We start from the raw sequence: 17,443 nt of genomic DNA on the forward strand, positions 1-17,443 counted from the left end.
AGTCATCTGCAGACTGTGGCTGCTGTAGGAGGAACCTGCAGGGGGGCACCACCCTCTGGCGGTGGATGCATTGCCTCCTGCTATTGCCTTGCCATGGCACACCTTCACAGACTCACACGGACACACTCTCAGCGCGCTGCTACCAATGCAGCGGCCCAGGCCCAAGATCGCACTTCCCCGCGGCCGGCACACTGGCGGCCGGCGGTCCTTGGCTCCTTTCCCCCCATCCATCTGCGTCTCCTTCCGAGTTCCGTCGGTGTCCAATCTGCGCCAAGCTCGACAAACGGGGGAATCGGAAAGAAGCCTGTCGCGGATCCCCGTTGCGTCCCTGTCAAGCTCCGCCATTGGATCTCTGCCTCTTCCTCTTCTTCTGCCACTTGCCCTTTGGCATTGAATGTCACACTCCCATTCAACCTCATCCACAGGCCTTCCAGACAAACACGCACGCGCAGGTTGCGACAAATGCCTCGGCCGTTTCACCTTATCACTCCATCCTTGGATACACTTCCGAGTCTGGCCTCAGACTTCTCACCGACACCATCACCATTATCCGACAGCCGGGTTCCCCCAAGCATGCCGGGAACCTTTGGCTGAACAGCTCCGGGCTGCCGTAATCGGTCCTGTCGGACTACTTAGGTACGTGTATGTGGAGTTTTTGTTTGTATGTGGAGGTCCTGTCGGACGACGAACGGGCATACTGATTCTTACCCTACGACAGCGTAGGTGCTGAGAGCTGCTCATTGGCCAGGCAGCGCTCGCTTATCTCTTCAATGCTGACAGGGCCAGATCTAAGCATCATGATGCATCGAAAGGAAGGCAACGTCTGAATGGACGTGCAAGATGGTCATAATTTCGTTCGTCATAACGTATCTGTGTGGTTAGCTATCTATTAACCGCACCGTATACCCTACAGCATCTGAGCAAACTGAGGCGATATAGAGAACGGGCAGTCGATGAACTTGATCGTGTCGTTGCACCAGTTCGAATCTTGAGTGCCGACGCCCACCATCCTGGCCTTGTCCGACGGCTTGGCGCCCTTTTTGATACTGCCTTGAAGCGTGCTCTCAAAGTCGCCCTTAACAATCTTCAGGTCGCCCTTCAACTCCGCCAACACTTCACCGCTCTCGCTGCGGAGCTCGAATATGCTGACACCGTGATCAATCTCGAGTGGGCTGGGGTTGTACACCTTCATCGTATTGACGAATCCGCCTCCTCGCTCCTGAGAGTTAACCTGTGCGATCTTGGGACCGCCCATGCCGACGATGGGCACATCTTTGGCGTACTTGACTTTGGCTGACAAACCGAGCGCCTTAATCGTGCAATCGCCATTGTCGAGACGCAGCACCAGCTGGTTGTCGCACATGATGGCTTTGACGAAGGCCATGAAGGCGTCGCGGTCGACGATCTTGATGAGCTGGTCGCGGACAACCACCTCCGTTCCGCCGGACTTGGTCTTGACTTCGGGAAGATCTAATTTTCCAAAGCACCCGCCGTTGAACATCATGTCGACCGTCATTGGCGCCATAGTCGCGCCCATCGGGCCGGTGCCTGTAACCCTGCTCACTATGGTCATGACGAAGGAACTGTGCGTTTCAAAATCAGCAACGCACAACCCGCAATCGGTGTTCGGTCTGAGGCCACTCACTCCGCCGTGGGCTGCGAGATCTTGATGAGTTCCACCTCCAGCTTAGACCGGTTCATAATGGCTTGGGTGATTGCCTCCATGTTGGCTAGTGTGCTGATTTGTGGAGCGCTAGAAAAGTGATGACGTTGACCGAGTTGATGCGTTGATGTAAGTGAAGAGCTGTGTGCAAGATTGAGGCTGGTTGCTTGACTTGCAGACAAAAAAGCGAGGGACAACGTCCTTTATACACACGCATGCCAGCCCATCTAATAATATCCCGGTCATTACCACCGCAATGCGGCCTCGTTGTCGTCAGAACACATGCAGCTTCAGCTGCCATGTGCCACTGGGTCGGCCACAGGTTTCCTTCCCTCTTGCCTCGGGACAAGAGTCGCGTCTCCGACAAGAGGCCCAGCTCCACCACGGTTCGCATAGCTCTCGCATAGCTTGCTACCCAGGCGCGCGCCGTCAACGTTGACAAGGCCCCCCCAAAGGTTTACAGACTTCCAGAGTCATCAGACGAAAATCCTCGCCCAACACTTCGGACAACATCCCTGCGCCTACAGCCAGATCATCCCTAAACGGTGACTCCCTGTGCGTTGAAACACCAATATGGCGACGGGGCTCCGCAGCCAAAGAAGGAGCCGGCTCACACAACGCACCCGCACCCGCATTCGCACCGCTCACATACCACTGCTTCGAAGCAACGCGTAGCCATGTTACTGCTTTCTGTCTAATGCGTTCCTCGCTTGGATGTCGTTTCGGGAAACATTGTGCGCATTGTGTGCTTACGGCAGCGGCTCTCACCCGCCAGCCGGAGACTCGCGCCTCTCAAATCGCGTGTCAGCGGCGCCAGAGCTGCCGCCATTCGGGCTCTAAAACTTGACCCTGGAGTGAGGGGGGGCTTATTGGCACTGCCTACCTGCCGAGAATGGCTGACTTCAAATGCTGTGAGCCTTATCGAGGCGGGTGGAAAGAAAGACACAACGGGTTTACCCTTCGCCGTGTAAGTTACGTGTGACGCAGGTTGTGCGGGGGGGAGCATGCTTAATCTCGGCATGCGTTGGACAATGTTGTGAGTACTGTTTTTTGAGGGGGGGGAATTGACATGTGCTTCATCCAACTGGCCTCTCAACAGTCTCTCCCTCGGAAAGAGAGAGTGTGCGGGGCGGAGCATGCGTTCAAACGTCACCCAAATAGCGAGGCTCTCGTAGGGATGCGGTTGTATCGAGACGTGTGTAGCGTGGGGCGGGGGGCAGAGCAGGTTGGCAGATTTGGCTTCGCCGTGGATGCGTAGTCAACTACTTAGGGTTTTGGGGTGTTTGCTCAGGAAAGCAATCATGGGGCAACGTATTTGCCTATTTCGTATAACCCGGAGGAAACTCTCCAGTCCGGATAATGTACAACCTTCTTCCACTTGCAACTCGTAAATCGAGAACCGACTCTGGGCCGGGTCATTATCAAAAGCGAGTAAGACTGATGCCCCGATCACCCGAGTACGAAAGGCATGACGACGATCAGGACTCGTGGTGATTCATTGCCCTTTTGGGTTCTTTGTTTGAGTCGGAATTCAACGAGTAGGGGGCGAATGGATTGAGAGACCAATACCAAGCTTTTTGTTGCCTGTTTTTTCTTATCGTTTCCTCTTCCGCAACCGCCGAATCGGATCAAGCCCCCCCCAAAGCCGGACTAGCAATCATCGTCATCATTCATCAACCGTTCAAACACCGTCCCCTCTGCGCCAACTTTTTTTTTGTAAATTTCAACCGCTCACTGGCCCAACCGCCAATCGTCAAAACTGCTCAGTTCGCTCAACACCGACAACACCAACCGATCAAGAACCACACCCGCTGTTCCACTCTACTTCTACAGCCGTCCTGCCAACCTTTGACACCGGTTCGATGCGTATCTAGAAAGAAAAGTACGGAATGAGATAAGCCCATGTCAACCTTTTTCTTTTGTTTTTGCGAACAGCATCAACGACAACTGCACGTGGGCAATTACAACTCTTGTGGGTGTTTTTTTTTTCGTTGGGGTTTTTCTTTCTCGAAGGGAAAGATATTCGCTCATGTGCATATGTGTGGGAGAGATGCTTCTGTCATGCTGGTGTGCGCACAGAGAGCGCTTACACTCCAGTGGCGTCATCAAAGACGATGGCGGCCTTGATGGCGCTCTTGTTCTTTATAGACTCGAGGGCCTCACCGAACTGCTCGAGTCTGAAGGTCTTGTTGACAATGCCCTTGGTCTTGACCTTGCCGGAGTCGAGGTAGTCAATAGTGGCGGCTGCACAAGGGTTAGTATCAGCGGCATAATAGTATTTTTGTGAGGTCCCAAGAGCAAACAGGGATACATACGGAACATGTAGGTCTCGGAGAAAGATCCGAGGATGGTGATCTCATCACCAAAGATCTTGGAAGGGGGCCATGAGACGCGGGCGGAGCTGGAGTAGACACTGGACGAGGCGAGTTAGCTGATGTCCAAGGTCCCAACGGTGTTCACAGTCTTACCCGTAGACGACAAGCTTGCCGCCGCGACGGACGTAGTTGATGGCGTCCTCGAGGATCTTGACGGAGCCCGTGGCCTCGACGACGACGTCGAAGCCGTACGGGTTGTCGTTCTTGAGCTGGGAGAACTGGACCTCGGGGTCGGAACGGGAGAGCTCAATGTAGTTGTCGGCGGCGTCCAGGCTGCGGGCAAGGTCCATCTTGAGACCCTGAGGCGCGGCAATCGTGACGTTGCAGCCACCGTTGTGGCGCATCAGCTGGGCGAGCATCTAGACACAAGGCCCGCTGGTCAGAGTGTGTGTGATGCCTACCACCAGGTGCATTGGGGAACCTACGAGACCGGTGGGGCCGGCGCCGAACATGAGGACGCTGGAGCCGAGGCGGGGCCGGATCTTGTCCAGACCGTGGCAGGCGCAAGAGGCGGGCTCGAGGAGGGTGGCGTCGACGTCGTTGAGGTTGTTGATCTTGAAGACCTTGCCGGCGGGGTAGGCGCAGTACTCGGCGAAACCGCCGTTCATGGTGACACCGTGAGCCTCGAACTGCATGAAGATATTAGCATCTCATTCTGGACAGCTTGAGTCGCAAAGCGGAGCCGTACGTGCTCGCAGAGCAGAAGCTCTCCGCGGCGGCAGTAGAAGCACTCATTGCAGAGCTCGCTGTTGTCGGCGGCAACACGGTCGCCGACCTTGAAGTCCTTGACTTTCTGTACCCGGTGTCAGTAGGGCCATGATTGTTGACAAGGGGCTGGGGGATAATCTGCGTACGGGTCCGACAGCGGCGACGACACCAACGGTCTCGTGGCCAGGAATCAGGGGGAACTTGGCGATGAATTCTCCCTCGTGGATGTGCTGTCGACAAGAATCAGCCATGCCGCTACGAGCGCACGCTCAGGGGGGGTTTGTCATGTACCAAGTCTGTGGCACTGGTGTTAGTTGCACATGTTCCCCAACTGTTTGTTTGATAGCCGCACTCGCACGACATAAGCAATGCAGGATACGACGGAGAATCGACTCACCAGTGCCACATACACCGCACGCGCGAACCTTGACCAGGACGTCGTTCTCCCGGAGCTCTGGCAGAGGGACCTGGACAATTGACCAATCCTCGGGCTTCTCGTATCTGAATGAGGGGTCAGCTTATCGCCGATGGAGGGGCAGCACACCCAGTGAACAAAGATCCGCGGTAAGTAGCATTTTGTCTATGAAGATGGGAAACCAAGAGCTCGGCACAAGGGGCCCATACCGGAGAGCCTTCATCTGCTTGGGGAGGTTCGAAAGGTTCGCCATGATGGGGAAAGTTGCTAGCTTAGGATTTGGGCACTGATTAGGTTGCTAGTATAGCTAAGTGAGGTCGAACCGAGTCAGTAGATGTTCTTCGTGTAAGTGATGCTTAACTCTGGCGGAGGGGTTGGGACTTGAGGCACGAAGGTTGGCAACCTACAGAGAAGAAAGCTCACTGAGGGGGATAAGGTGAGGAGGTGCTTGAGTTCAGCATCGAACCGAGGACCAGGAGGCAGTAACGACGGCTTTATACAACGCCTGCAAACAAGCCCACGTTCAAACAACGCGGGGAATGGGCGCATTCTGGGTTGGAGATGGGACAAGGGCCCGAGGAGTAGCTGGCTGGTATGTCTGAGGTCAGGGTACCTACATCTAACGCTCCCTGGAACTTGCATTACACGATTAAATCGGCGGGCTCCCATGGCTACACCGAATTGTGTGTGCCTCTTCTCTCGTACTGTAAAGTAGGTACTGTGGTACAAGACGTAGGGATGTGAATAGTGTGTTGATGTATTAGCTGCATCCCGCACGCATCTCACACCCACATCCGCATCCTCATCGACAGACATTGACGCACCGCTCGGCTAACAGATGATGGCACATACACGAGGCGGCATACCAAGCCGTGGGCAATGCCCAATTTAGCCTGGCCAAAGGTTGATCGGTGAGAGAGAAAAGCCCCTGAGAAAGACTGACCTAGTTGTGGACAGGACCATGACGCTGAGCCTGTTCCATCGCCATATGCCCCGCCCCCCCTGTCTACTCTATCCTGAGAATGCCCCACCCCCAGAGCTCCCCGCCTGCTTCGGCTGCACAGTGGGCGTCATTACGCAGGGCTGGCACTAGCAACGAGACTTTCTGGCGTGGAAAAACTGGGGGCAAAGGCGGGAGCATTGGAGCAACCAACTGCAGGGAGACGAATCGAAATGTGAGGGGACAGAGGCACGGCCATGGCGACGCGCCCACCCACTCCCCGAGCATCCGACAACTGCCAGCCAGTCAGTCAGACCATCACCCTACCTAGCTCAATCCGCGGTACGGGGTCAATGGACCTTCATCGAACCATTGAGAGATGAACGCGGCGGACGAAATGTACGACTTTACAGGATGGGAATTAGAAAAAGGTAGAAAAGAAAGGGGGGGGGGGGGGGGGGTCCACAGACTCCAATCGCAACCGAGAGAGCCACCACGGCGGCCATCTCGACCACCATCAGCGTTTCTTCCGTTCCTTTCTGGCTGGCTGAAGGAGGGCCACTTAGACACCGCCGCGCGCGGTGCTTATCTTGCACATCCGGACATCCTTCAACCCATGGTGCATCAGCTCAACAAAACAACCCTTTCCGAAGCAGGCCCGGGGAGAGTGAGAATGTAGTGACACCTCACAGCACATGACATGAACTTGGGTAGGCTAGTCTCCTGGCCTCGATCGCCTGGGTGTTGTGTGCCGGAAGCCTGCGATTCTCCCTCCTCGCGCTACCCTGGGCTTGGCCCTCCAGCCGGCAGTTCCCCGGTTTGCCGGCCTTGCTGGCATCGGTCCTTGGCGTGGAATCGTCTATTCCAACCGGAGCTGGTTTGTGTCCTGGGTTGTCGCGAAAAGTGGGATGGCGGCTGGATGCTCTGACATGATTCTGCCACAGCCAGGCTCGGCTTTGGTTTACACCCGAAGGCTCACAGGTTTGAATCGGTCTGTACGGAAAGGGGTTGCAAATGTCAACATTCATCCATTTACGATCAACAAGCTCCAGCATCGGTGGCCATGTCGTAGTGATGCATGGAGATGCTGTATGGGAACGAGATGGTGAGGAGGCGAGGTCAACTTTGGCGGAAAGCAGGGATTGTTCCCATCTTTCCCATCCATTACACACGGCTCGGAGATTTCGAGACGACGACGTCCAGAATCCGAATCCGTTGTAAATGTAGAAAAACCAGGCAGTAAGGCAGGGTAGGCAGGTCGTTGAGGAGGTGACCCGGTCGACCCCTTCCAAGCCAATTTTTCACATCCCACTCGCTGAGACGGGTCACACAGCAGCAGACAATTGTGCGGGGAGCATCTTAGGAATCCGACCGACGCCGGGCACGAATGGGATTCTTGCCGGTCGAGAAACCTGCCAATCATGAGATTCTTATGCAGTCACCGCCACTTCTCAAACGACCTAATAGCACGCCTCGGCACTCCTTCAACCTGTCGCTCTGGACAAGATTCGAGACCACCGCCCATGTTCCATATTGGTTCTTCTTCGCGCAGGGGATGTGATTTACATACAAGCGCAAAACTTGGATGTATGCTTGAACATGCACACACACACAAACACATAAGATACGGGAGTCTGGAACCATACGTTATTCATGCGAAGCCTGCTGAAGCTATCCTACGTGCGTCGGCGCTTAACCCCAGGCTCTCAACATTCCTTCATAGACGGACCCTTCCTCGTCCATCCTCGACGTTCCGCGAGAATACAACCGCGAACGTCTTCGTTTCCTTTTTTTCTTTCTTCTGTTGCACTCGACATGTAGGAGAGTCTTGAAAGCGACCTCTCGAGACGTGAGCACCACCCACACGCGGTAGCCGGCAGACACTGCTTGCTCATCACAGCGTGGTAGAGAAGAGAATGACAAAAAGGACGTATCACAGTTTGGAGGAAGCAGCGCAAGCTGCATGCTGCAATTCATGACCTTTTGATGCAAACGATTTCCGAGGATCTAACCTCCAAACTCCCACGATGTTTCCCCCGTAGTCTGTGACGTTAACAGACGCGCGACTGATCCGGCCATCCACTTTTTAGAGTACATGTCGGTGCCTTTTTGTTTCTGCCAATGCGTCTCGAGAGTAAAAGCCGATAGGAAAGAACCCTCTTACGAAGGGGGAGCGGCACCACGGCCACGGCCAAAGCCACCACGGCTACAGAACACATGTTAGCAAAAATCGTTCCCCAACACATCTTCTTTAACGTCGCGGCTGGGTTTGAATTGCGCGCCGCAACGTCATTGGGGCCGGGGCTCACAATTGGGGCTCGAATCCACCAGGCGCACCACCCTCCTTGCCGCCCTCGCCAGCGTCACGGCGGCGGTAGCCACCCTCACGGTCACCACGGTCGCCACCACGGCCACGGCCGCCGAAAGGTCTTCTCTCGCGCTCGCCCTCGCCGAGCATGCCGCGGGGGGGAGCGTGGGAGCGCTGCTGCTTGATGTGGGTGGCGGGGACGATCTCGGCGGGAAGGTGAAGCCACTCGCGGAGGTAGTCAAGACCCTCGGGGGTCAGGGTGTAGTAGTAGTATTGCCACGAGAACTGGGTCTTGACATAGCCGCGGGAGTTGAGGGACTGCAGGGCCTTGACGACGAAGAGGTTCTTGGTGTCGATGTCGGGGTGCTTGGGGAGGTTGAAGTCCTTCTTCGCGACGAGGACACCCTCACGGAAGAGGTACTGTAATTTTCGTCGTCAGCAAAAAAATTGGCTCTCCTCCCATCGTCTACGCCACGCGGCTGCGAATTGTCAATCTAACCTCGTGGATCTTCTTGCGGTCGGCCTTGGGGATCAACATCGTGGCGGTTGTCGCTGGTCGCTTGCTCAAGGTCGATGTTGGATTGTCGAGTTCGGCTTGCAGTCGAAAGCGTTCAGCACAAAAAGATCGAATTCTTTTGGTGGGCAGGTAGAAACGACCAACCCTAGTTGTGTGGCTCCCAAACCTATTATCTCGGCAGGCGGACGGTCCGTGCTCTTGGAGCGATAACGAGTACGTACCGGCTGAGCCACTGCCTATGGACACGTCCCAGAAGAAGGTATTTCCGCCACATGTGGCTGTGCAGCTGGTAGCCTGCCGCTGTCTCGGTACCGATCTCCCAGTGAGCGACTTGGTGAATAAACATTTGGGTGCAGCCGCTTGTCCAGACGCACGACTCGCATTGCCCCAAGTCGCAACGTACCTTCTCATCACCTACCTACATCATCGTCGTCAATCCCAACCACGGCAACGCCGCTCCTAGGGGTATCGCGAAACGAATCACGGCAACAGAACGAACCCCCAAAAAAATCTTCACAATGACTGTTAAAAACGTCAACGTTTTCGTCAGCACCTTTGCTGGGCTGGGCCTGCCGTCCACTCTGGTGCTGCCTGTCCCGTCGACAACGTCTCTGTCCGACTTGCGACACCAACTCGATGAACGTCTGCCAGCGACTGACAACCGGTTGATCCTGACGACAGTATCGAACAAGGAGATTTCTGCATCATCCACGAAACCAGTGTCGGATCTTCTGTCGTCCTTGAACGATGACTTCGTTTCTTTGCGGCTGTCGGTACCGCTTTGCGGTGGCAAGGGTGGTTTCGGATCCCAGCTTCGAGCCGCTGGTGGTCGCATGTCCTCCAAGAAGAAGCGCAACCAGGGAGACGCCAACAATTCAAGCCGAAACCTCGATGGCAGGCGTTTGCGCACCGTCACCGAGGCCAAGGCACTCGCAGAGTACCTAGCCATCAAGCCCGAAATGGAGAAGAAGGAGAAGGAGAAGAGGCGCGAGCGCTGGGAACAGATCGTCGAGCTTGCAGAAAAGCGCGAGGACGAGATTAAGAACGGCGGCAAGGGCCGTCTTGACGGCAAGTGGGTTGAAGATAAGGAGGAGTCCAACGAGAGAACCCGCGAGGCAGTACTTGCCGCTATGAAAGCTGGGAAGTACAAGGACAACCTGCTCGGCACTTCTCATACATCAACTGGCTCCGAGGAGACAGATGAGGCAATGTCGAGCGAGGATGAGAATGAGGAGGGAGGCAGTTCTAAGGAGTCTACGCCTCCGTCAGAACCGGCTAAGGCGCCTGCGGACAAACCAAGGACGTTTTTCGGATTCGACGAGGATGACGAGTTCATGAGTTCTGACGAAGATGACGCCGACGGCAAGAAGAAGTGATGCCGAGGGTCTCCTTCCTCAGCCATATTGTTTTTGTCATTTCGGTTTCTTTCATCCCCTGCGCAAGGAGTTATAGGTTAGTCGGGAGAGCGAACGGAGTTTCCGGACAACCGGGTCAATGGGATAATACAGCAAGTCGGGAAATTCTGTGTACAAATCATCATATGGGCGGACACTACAGGTAGTTTTCACGAAATCATATTCGACGCCCGAGAGCGCCCTCAGCTTCGTCGCATGACACATCTTGCGATGCTCTATTTGAGATCTTGATCCATCTCGAAGTAATACAGTCGCCCGACTCCTCTGCCTCAACTGCTCGCAACCTAGTCCAACATGGCTTATGCGTCGAGCTTGACGGGGAAGTTGCCAGCCTCTGTTCTTTGTCAGCATGTGCGGCTTCGATATATGGAGGAGGTGCTGACCTCGCTGCTCGTCCCAGCGGGTGTACCATCCGGAGGGGCACAGAGAGCGGTAGCCAAGCCAGAACTGCGATTCGTTAGTTTTCTGGTGCGTCTAAAGAGTAATCGCCGAGAGTCCGGACCTGGCGGCAGGGGGCGAAGTCCTCGCCCTTGGCGTTGATGCACTTGTGGTAGTCGACATAGTTTTGCCAGCAGTGCTTGGTCTGGTTCATGTTCGGGAAGCGGGCATCGGTGCCTAGTTAAGCTCCAGTTAAGATTAAATTGTCCATCGTTTCCGACATCGATTGATGTGACGCTATCGCGGGTTTCGGTGGTTCGGGTGGAGGGTCATACCAGCTAGAAGTCACCAGTTAGCCTCGGGAAAAGATCAGGCCATACCACTTTGGAGAGGGATATTTCTTTCGCGACGTACCAGTGACGAACTTGAAAGGCTTGGTAACGAGCTCCTGATCGTCGGACATTTTGACTGCGTGCGATTTCAATTGACGGGGAGTCGGTTCTGGTGATGAGGTTGAGGGCAGCGACGTGCGATTGGTGTTGTTGCTTTGAGAGCAATTGAATGGTCGTTTCTGCACCGAGAATCAGGTGGTGGTGACGGGCAAGAACCGGGTGTGGGTGCCTGACATGGCCAATCAGGCCTCAGGCATTGAAAAGGTGGGCCGAACTCCGACCTCACATCAGACCAGACCGATGGAAGTGCAGGCCAACTTCCAAACACTCATTTCGAGATCCAATCCCGATCAACTACGCTCCCTCAGCCGTACCGAAAGGACCGAAAAATCTCCCCTCTTCGTAAAAAGACAAAAGCCGTCAAAATGCGTCCTACCCTCGGTCTCCGCGCTTTCCGCCCGACTCTGCGCATGATGTCCCCCGTTCCCGTATGTTGAAATTTCGCCGGCCCGGACGAGCGCAATCGCTAATTCTGACGTTTGACCCTTAGGCCGAGGACCAAGTCGGTATGTCGACACCCGATCCCAGCCATTGAGGCTCCCCGCCGCACCGGAACTCGAACTCGACGACAGCCTTTGGCAAGCGCGAATTAATTAGCAGGAGCTGACATGCACGGTCGCAGGCCACACCGTCTCCCAGAGACTGCGCAAGCTTCGCCAGATCCCCCCCGAGCTGATCCCTCTCGGTACGTCATATGGCATCGAAGGCCATGTCGATTTGTCATTGACGAAGAACAGGTGTTGTCGTTGGCTTTGCTCTGGCCGCTGCCACCTACTCGGTCGGACGTCACTTTGTGACCGACAAGACCATCCGTCTCAAGCGCCAGGGCAAGTCCGCCGCTGCCGCCGCCGGCCACGGAGAGGAGCACTAAGCGGATGTCGGGATAATTGCGGGAGACAGTTTGACCAATGGCGCCGATGTGTTATTAGGGAGGATCAGTTTGCATATGTGAATGACAGACAGATGAAAACGCAGCAGAGACGCTGCTTTCAGTTTCCTTTCTCAATATGCCTCTCGCCCTTTTAAGTGTTCAGGGAAAAAAGCTATGTCCATTTATACATCATTGATCCGTGTGAACGCCGTCGCTATGCCCGTTCAATAAGACTCAAGCCAACCTTTCCAGAATCATGTCGCCCCCTCTCACTCCGGCCTTGGTCCGGCGACGTCAAGTCCCTCCAGACCTTGCATGGGGTCGTCTCCACGCACTTCAATCTCAGTAGTTTGCTCTTCTGCGAGCCTTTCTTCATCACCCATGGCATGTTCTGCCAGCCATCCCTCCTGAAGAAGTCATCAATATGAAACACTTGCACAGTTGAACGCAGGACTGGCTTACCCGTTCCCAAACAGCCTTCTTGCTTCCGAGACCCTCGTCTGCGCTCTTCGGCACCTTGGCGGCTGATACTTTGATGACTCGTCCGAAGAACTCGGACTGATCCATGTTGTCGATGGCTTCTTTGGCATCCTCCGCGTCTTCATACTCAACGTAGGCGAAGCCCCTGTGAGGGTCGGTTGAGTTCGGCTTGTCGTTTTTCGGCAGCGACACATCGGCGATTTCGCCAAAGGGGATGAAGGCATCGTGGACGTTGGAGGCCGTCACGATCGAAGCCAGCCCACCCACGAACACGGTCGCCTTCCAGCGCGCGGAGTCCGTCATCTTGGATTGAGGATAGTCGACCGGATTCTGTCAGGGCGCACTCCGTGATGCCTATTATATGAGAGGCGGTGCGGCGCGCTTGGGGTGACACTCAACTTTCAAGAGTGAATCTTTCGGGGTAGTGGGGTTTCTGCGCGAGAGCTCCTCGCAACTCTCCATTGGCTGGAGCCATGGGGAGCTTGTCTGCAATGATGCACGTGACGCCACTTCGGTGCCAATTGTCTACTGTGAGTGCACGGTCCAGTATTCTTGCTGGGGGCGTGGACTGGCAGTTTACCTTAGGCCTCGAGCTCGAACTTGGATGTGGGCTGCAATCTGGCATCATATTTCCCCAGGTGCCAGCGTGCATTGTACACTGCCTACCAATCCAAACAACTAACAGCCACCTTCCCCCCAAAAGCTTGGCTGTCTTTTTCCAACTCCAAAGAATCTGGCACTTCTCGCCGGATCTTTTGTCTCCATCTTCCCCTATCAATGCCATTTTACAACCACGTTTGAGTTGTCTTGACTGGCCGACCTTCCCTTTTATAGCAGAACCGCCCCTCCTCCCTCCCTCCGAGTGCAGTCCTGGGGACTGAGTGATTCTTGTAATCATGGTTCGCCTTCGCGAGATCCCGAGGACCGCGGCCTTCGCCTGGTCCCCCGACCCGTCAAAGCCACTTTTGATTACTGGTACCAGAGCTGGAGCTGTCGATGCCGACTTCTCTGATGAGACCAAGCTGGAGCTGTGGGACCTGAACCTTGACAACCAAGACCAAGGCCTCGAGCTGCAGCCCATAGCTAGCATCAGCACCGACTCGAGGTAGGCTTCGCCGCTGCTGCCACGCTACCAATTCGGACGTACCCGCTCACGGCCCTTAGATTCTATGACCTTGCCTGGGGACCTCCCGATTCCGACCATCCCAGGGGCATCATCGCCGGTGCTCTGGAAAATGGCTCTCTCGACCTCTGGGACGCCGAGAAGCTCATCGACGGCGCCGAAGACGCATTCATGTCCCGAACAACGAAGCACACCGGTGCAATCAAATCCCTCCAGTTCAACCCCCTCCGACCCCAAATCCTCGCAACCGCTGGCGCGAAGGGAGAACTGTTCATTTACGACGTCAACGATGTCGAGAACCCGTTCCGTCTCGGGACCGCCGCCGCCCGCGCAGATGATCTGGAATGCGTCGCATGGAACCGCAAGGTTGCCCACATTCTGGCCACCGGTGGATCTGGTGGCTTCGTCACCGTCTGGGACTTGAAGACCAAGAAGGCGTCTTTGACGTTGAACAACAACAGGAAACCCGTCAGCGCCATCGCCTGGGACCCCAATAACTCGACCAAGCTCCTCACCGCCACGTACGACGATACGGCTCCTGTCATCTTCCTTTGGGATCTCAGAAACTCCAATGCGCCGGAGAGGACGCTCCAGGGACACGAACAGGGCATTCTGTCCTTGTCTTGGTGTCAGCAGGACAGCGACTTGCTGCTTTCGTGTGGCAAGGACAACAGAACCCTCATCTGGAACCCTCAGACGGGCGACCGTTACGGAGAGTTCCCCGAGGTCACAAACTGGACCTTCCTCACTCGGTTCAACCCTTCCAACCCCAACCTCTCCGCGACCGCTGGGTTCGATGGCAAGATCACCATTCAGACACTCCAAAACACCAACCCCTCAAACACTCAGGCCGCCACCACGAACAACCTGGACGGCGAGGATTTCTTCACGAGCGCTCAGACTCAGCCTCAGGGAGCATCTTTCTCCCTGAATAAAGCGCCCAAGTGGCTCGAGCGCCCCATCGGAGCTTCGTTTGGATTCGGCGGAAAGCTCGTCATCTTTAAGCAAAATGCCCAGCAAAGGTCTACCAAGATTTCCATCTCCCAGTTTTCCGTCGACTCGTCCATCGGCCCCGCGACGGAAAAGTTCGAGGAAGCTCTGCAATCGGGCGACGTTGTCAGCCTATGCGAATCTCGTAAGGAGCAAGCCAAGAGCGAGGAGGAAAAGGCAGACTGGCTTGTCATGGAGACGCTTACGGCCGAGAACCCGCGCAAGCGCATCATTGAGTATCTCGGCTTTAATGAGGAGGAGATTACCAACGGAGTCTCAAGCAAGGACGAAGATAAGACAGAGGATACTTCAGATGAGAAGAAGGAGACCAAGGAGGGAGAGAAGTCCGACAACCTGTGGGGCGAGGGTGATGGCGAAGGCGAAGAAGACTTCCTGTCCAACCTGTCGGCGAACAAGGGGGCGAAGACGGACAGTCCCTTCCACTTGCTCGCGGATACTGACACCACAGTGGAGAAGTCCATCACCAAGGCGTTGATGCTCGGAAACTTTGCGAAGGCCACGGAGATCTCCCTCAAGGAGGAGCGCTGGGCAGATGCTTTCCTCATCGCTAACTGTGGTGGCCAGGAGCTGGTGGACAAGGTACAGTCTGCCTACCTCGCCAGCAAAGACGGTGTTCCCAGCTACGTCCGGCTCCTTGGCTCTGTCATCACTAAGAATCTATGGGATGTGGTCTACAACGCCGATCTTGAGAACTGGAAGGAGAGCATGGCCATCTTGTGCACGTTCTCAGACCCCAAAGAGTTCCCCGATCTCTGCGAGGCCCTTGGAGATCGCATTCTCGAGAGCGGCTCCCGTAAGGATGCATCCTTTTGCTTCCTTGTTGGATCGAAGCTTGAGAAGGTTGTCTCCATCTGGATTACGGAACTCGAGGAGGCCGAGCAAGCCGGCGTGCAGGAGCCCAGTGACGACTCGACATTCTCCGTCCATGCACGTTCGCTGCAGCACTTCATTGAGAAGGTCACCATCTTCCGCCAAGTCACTAAATTCCAAGACTCCGGAAAGGATCAGAGTGCCGACTGGAAGCTGTCAGCTCTGTACGAGAAGTACACGGAGTACGCCGACATCATTGCCGCTCATGGCCAGCTGGCTGTGGCGCAGAAGTACCTGGATCTGCTGCCCAAGGACTACCCCCAAGCCGAGTTGGCGCGAAGCCGCTTGGGACGTGCAACCCAGAAGGGCGCGGCCGCTCAGGCTGCGCCCAAGCCGGTTTCTGGCCGCAGGCCTGGTCAACCTCCTGTCGTTAGCAACCAGCGGGCCACTCCGGCCTACCAGCCTACGGTCCCCACTCCGACTCCTGGTAGCTCCAACCCGTACGCGCCGGCAGCCCCGTCTCTCGTTACCCCACCTGCCCCGGCAGCTCCGTCAAACCCCTATGCCCCGGCCACCCCGGCCATCGGTGGTTACACCCCTGCTGCCACCCAGGCTCCTTACGCCCCGGCCCAAGGCTATCAGCCTCCGGCAGCCCAGCCCTACCAAGCGCCCTCGGGCTACGGACCACCGCCCAACAACTTCGGCGCCGTGCCGCCGCCTCCCCGTAATTCTACGCCTACTTCCACTTTCCGCCCGAAGGAGAGTTGGAATGACGTTCCGTTGGTTGCTAGGGCACCTCCTTCCAGGAAGACGACTCCTAGCGTTGCTGCCATCACTTCGCCCTTCCCTAACCAGGGCAGCCAGCCGGGTCCTCCTCAGAGCCCTTACGGACGCACTGGCTCGACTCCTCCCCCGCCTCCTCCTAAGGGCCCGGCACCACCCCGTGTTACGTCTCCCCTGGCCGGGCCTCCTCAAACTTTCCAGGGGCCGCCGAGGCCGACATCGGCTGCCTCAAATGCGTATACCCCTCCGCCGCCCCAGCCTGGCGCAGCTCCTTCTATGGCGCCGCCTCCCATGCCTCGCACCGCGTCGCCGTACAACCCTGCTCCATCAAGCGCACCCCCGTCCAACCGCTACGCGCCTGCTCCTTCCGCTCAGCCGCAGGCCAGCCAGCCGCCCCTGGGCTCCTCTATGCCTCCTCCCGGGAGCCAGCCGCCGCCAAGGAACCCCTACGCGCCGCCGCCCCAGTCAAACACGCCACAGAACCAGTATCCGCCTCAGTCGTACGGGGCTCCCTCCGCCGGTGCACCGCCGCCCGCCGCAACCTCGAGACCTCCTACCGGACCTCCTCCCTCTAGCGGGCCGCCACCTGCAGGCAGAGCCCAGCCTACGCCTCCCCCCCCAAAGGCAGCAGCTGCTCCGCCCAAGCCCAAGCACCCTGCTGGTGACAGGTCTCACATCCCGGCTCATGCCCAGCGCTTGGTTGACGTTCTCAGCTCGGACATGCAACGTGTAGCCTCCCGGGCGCCTACTTCCTTTGCCGCCCAGGTCAAGGACACACAGAAGCGCCTCAACCTGCTGTTCGACCACCTCAACAACGAGGAGTTGGTCAAGCCTGATACGATCGACCAGCTTTGTGCGTTGGGTGAGGCCATCGAGCAGAAGAACTACGAGGTGGCCCACAGGATCCAGGTCGAGATCCAGCGGGACAAGACGGACGAGTGTGGCAACTGGATGGTAAGTACATACCCAGATGAGAGCCTGAATAACAACACTAACAATTTTTTCTCAGGTTGGTGTGAAGCGCCTGATCAGTATGAGCAAGGCCACTCCATAAGCGCTTTGCGAAAGGACGGGAGCAGGAAGTTGTGGGATATGAGCAGTTGATGATAGCCGGTTGCGCTTTTTTTACGTATACACTAGAGCTTAAAATTAAAATGGATTGCTTGAGAAGTCGCTTCCTGCTCGTGACATACA

At 56.2% G+C, this 17,443-nt stretch overlaps 9 protein-coding genes across 9 annotated transcripts; 3 read left to right on the forward strand and 6 right to left on the reverse strand.

Annotated features, from left to right (window-relative positions):
* Positions 1-907: 907 nt before the first annotated feature.
* CH63R_10121 (uncharacterized protein) lies at positions 908-1,725 on the reverse strand (the record flags this gene model as incomplete). Its single annotated transcript, XM_018305095.1, has 2 exons — positions 908-1,583; positions 1,646-1,725. The coding sequence occupies 2 exons, from the start codon at positions 1,723-1,725 to the stop codon at positions 908-910; spliced, it is 756 nt and encodes a 251-aa protein (XP_018154519.1).
* A 2,024-nt stretch (positions 1,726-3,749) lies between these two features.
* CH63R_10122 (Alcohol dehydrogenase GroES-like domain-containing protein) lies at positions 3,750-4,997 on the reverse strand (the record flags this gene model as incomplete). The annotated part of the gene is made up of 6 exons (XM_018305096.1): positions 3,750-3,907; positions 3,979-4,076; positions 4,132-4,397; positions 4,464-4,667; positions 4,727-4,831; positions 4,893-4,997. The coding sequence occupies 6 exons, from the start codon at positions 4,995-4,997 to the stop codon at positions 3,750-3,752; spliced, it is 936 nt and encodes a 311-aa protein (XP_018154520.1).
* Positions 4,998-5,015: 18 nt separating this feature from the next.
* On the reverse strand, positions 5,016-5,414 carry CH63R_10123 (Alcohol dehydrogenase GroES-like domain-containing protein; the record flags this gene model as incomplete). Its single annotated transcript, XM_018305097.1, has 2 exons — positions 5,016-5,247; positions 5,371-5,414. The coding sequence occupies 2 exons, from the start codon at positions 5,412-5,414 to the stop codon at positions 5,016-5,018; spliced, it is 276 nt and encodes a 91-aa protein (XP_018154521.1).
* Positions 5,415-8,261: 2,847 nt separating this feature from the next.
* CH63R_10124 (Plectin/S10 domain-containing protein) lies at positions 8,262-8,947 on the reverse strand (the record flags this gene model as incomplete). Its single annotated transcript, XM_018305098.1, has 3 exons — positions 8,262-8,307; positions 8,411-8,829; positions 8,909-8,947. 3 exons carry the CDS (start codon positions 8,945-8,947, stop codon positions 8,262-8,264), a joined length of 504 nt encoding a protein of 167 aa, XP_018154522.1.
* A 497-nt stretch (positions 8,948-9,444) lies between these two features.
* CH63R_10125 (uncharacterized protein) lies at positions 9,445-10,302 on the forward strand (the record flags this gene model as incomplete). Its single annotated transcript, XM_018305099.1, has 1 exon — positions 9,445-10,302. The coding sequence occupies one exon, from the start codon at positions 9,445-9,447 to the stop codon at positions 10,300-10,302; it is 858 nt and encodes a 285-aa protein (XP_018154523.1).
* A 496-nt stretch (positions 10,303-10,798) lies between these two features.
* CH63R_10126 (Cytochrome c oxidase subunit 6B) lies at positions 10,799-11,182 on the reverse strand (the record flags this gene model as incomplete). Its single annotated transcript, XM_018305100.1, has 2 exons — positions 10,799-10,956; positions 11,134-11,182. 2 exons carry the CDS (start codon positions 11,180-11,182, stop codon positions 10,799-10,801), a joined length of 207 nt encoding a protein of 68 aa, XP_018154524.1.
* Positions 11,183-11,536: 354 nt separating this feature from the next.
* On the forward strand, positions 11,537-12,042 carry CH63R_10127 (uncharacterized protein; the record flags this gene model as incomplete). The annotated part of the gene is made up of 4 exons (XM_018305101.1): positions 11,537-11,599; positions 11,662-11,677; positions 11,794-11,856; positions 11,909-12,042. The coding sequence occupies 4 exons, from the start codon at positions 11,537-11,539 to the stop codon at positions 12,040-12,042; spliced, it is 276 nt and encodes a 91-aa protein (XP_018154525.1).
* A 269-nt stretch (positions 12,043-12,311) lies between these two features.
* Positions 12,312-12,825, reverse strand: CH63R_10128 (RNA recognition domain-containing protein; the record flags this gene model as incomplete). Its single annotated transcript, XM_018305102.1, has 2 exons — positions 12,312-12,449; positions 12,505-12,825. 2 exons carry the CDS (start codon positions 12,823-12,825, stop codon positions 12,312-12,314), a joined length of 459 nt encoding a protein of 152 aa, XP_018154526.1.
* A 593-nt stretch (positions 12,826-13,418) lies between these two features.
* On the forward strand, positions 13,419-17,303 carry CH63R_10129 (WD domain-containing protein; the record flags this gene model as incomplete). The annotated part of the gene is made up of 3 exons (XM_018305103.1): positions 13,419-13,627; positions 13,687-17,203; positions 17,259-17,303. The coding sequence occupies 3 exons, from the start codon at positions 13,419-13,421 to the stop codon at positions 17,301-17,303; spliced, it is 3,771 nt and encodes a 1,256-aa protein (XP_018154527.1).
* Between the last annotated feature and the right edge of the window lie 140 nt (positions 17,304-17,443).

The sequence above is a fragment of the Colletotrichum higginsianum genome (genome assembly GCF_001672515.1).
Source record: "Colletotrichum higginsianum IMI 349063 chromosome 7 map unlocalized unitig_7, whole genome shotgun sequence".
NCBI lineage: Eukaryota > Fungi > Ascomycota > Sordariomycetes > Glomerellales > Glomerellaceae > Colletotrichum > Colletotrichum higginsianum.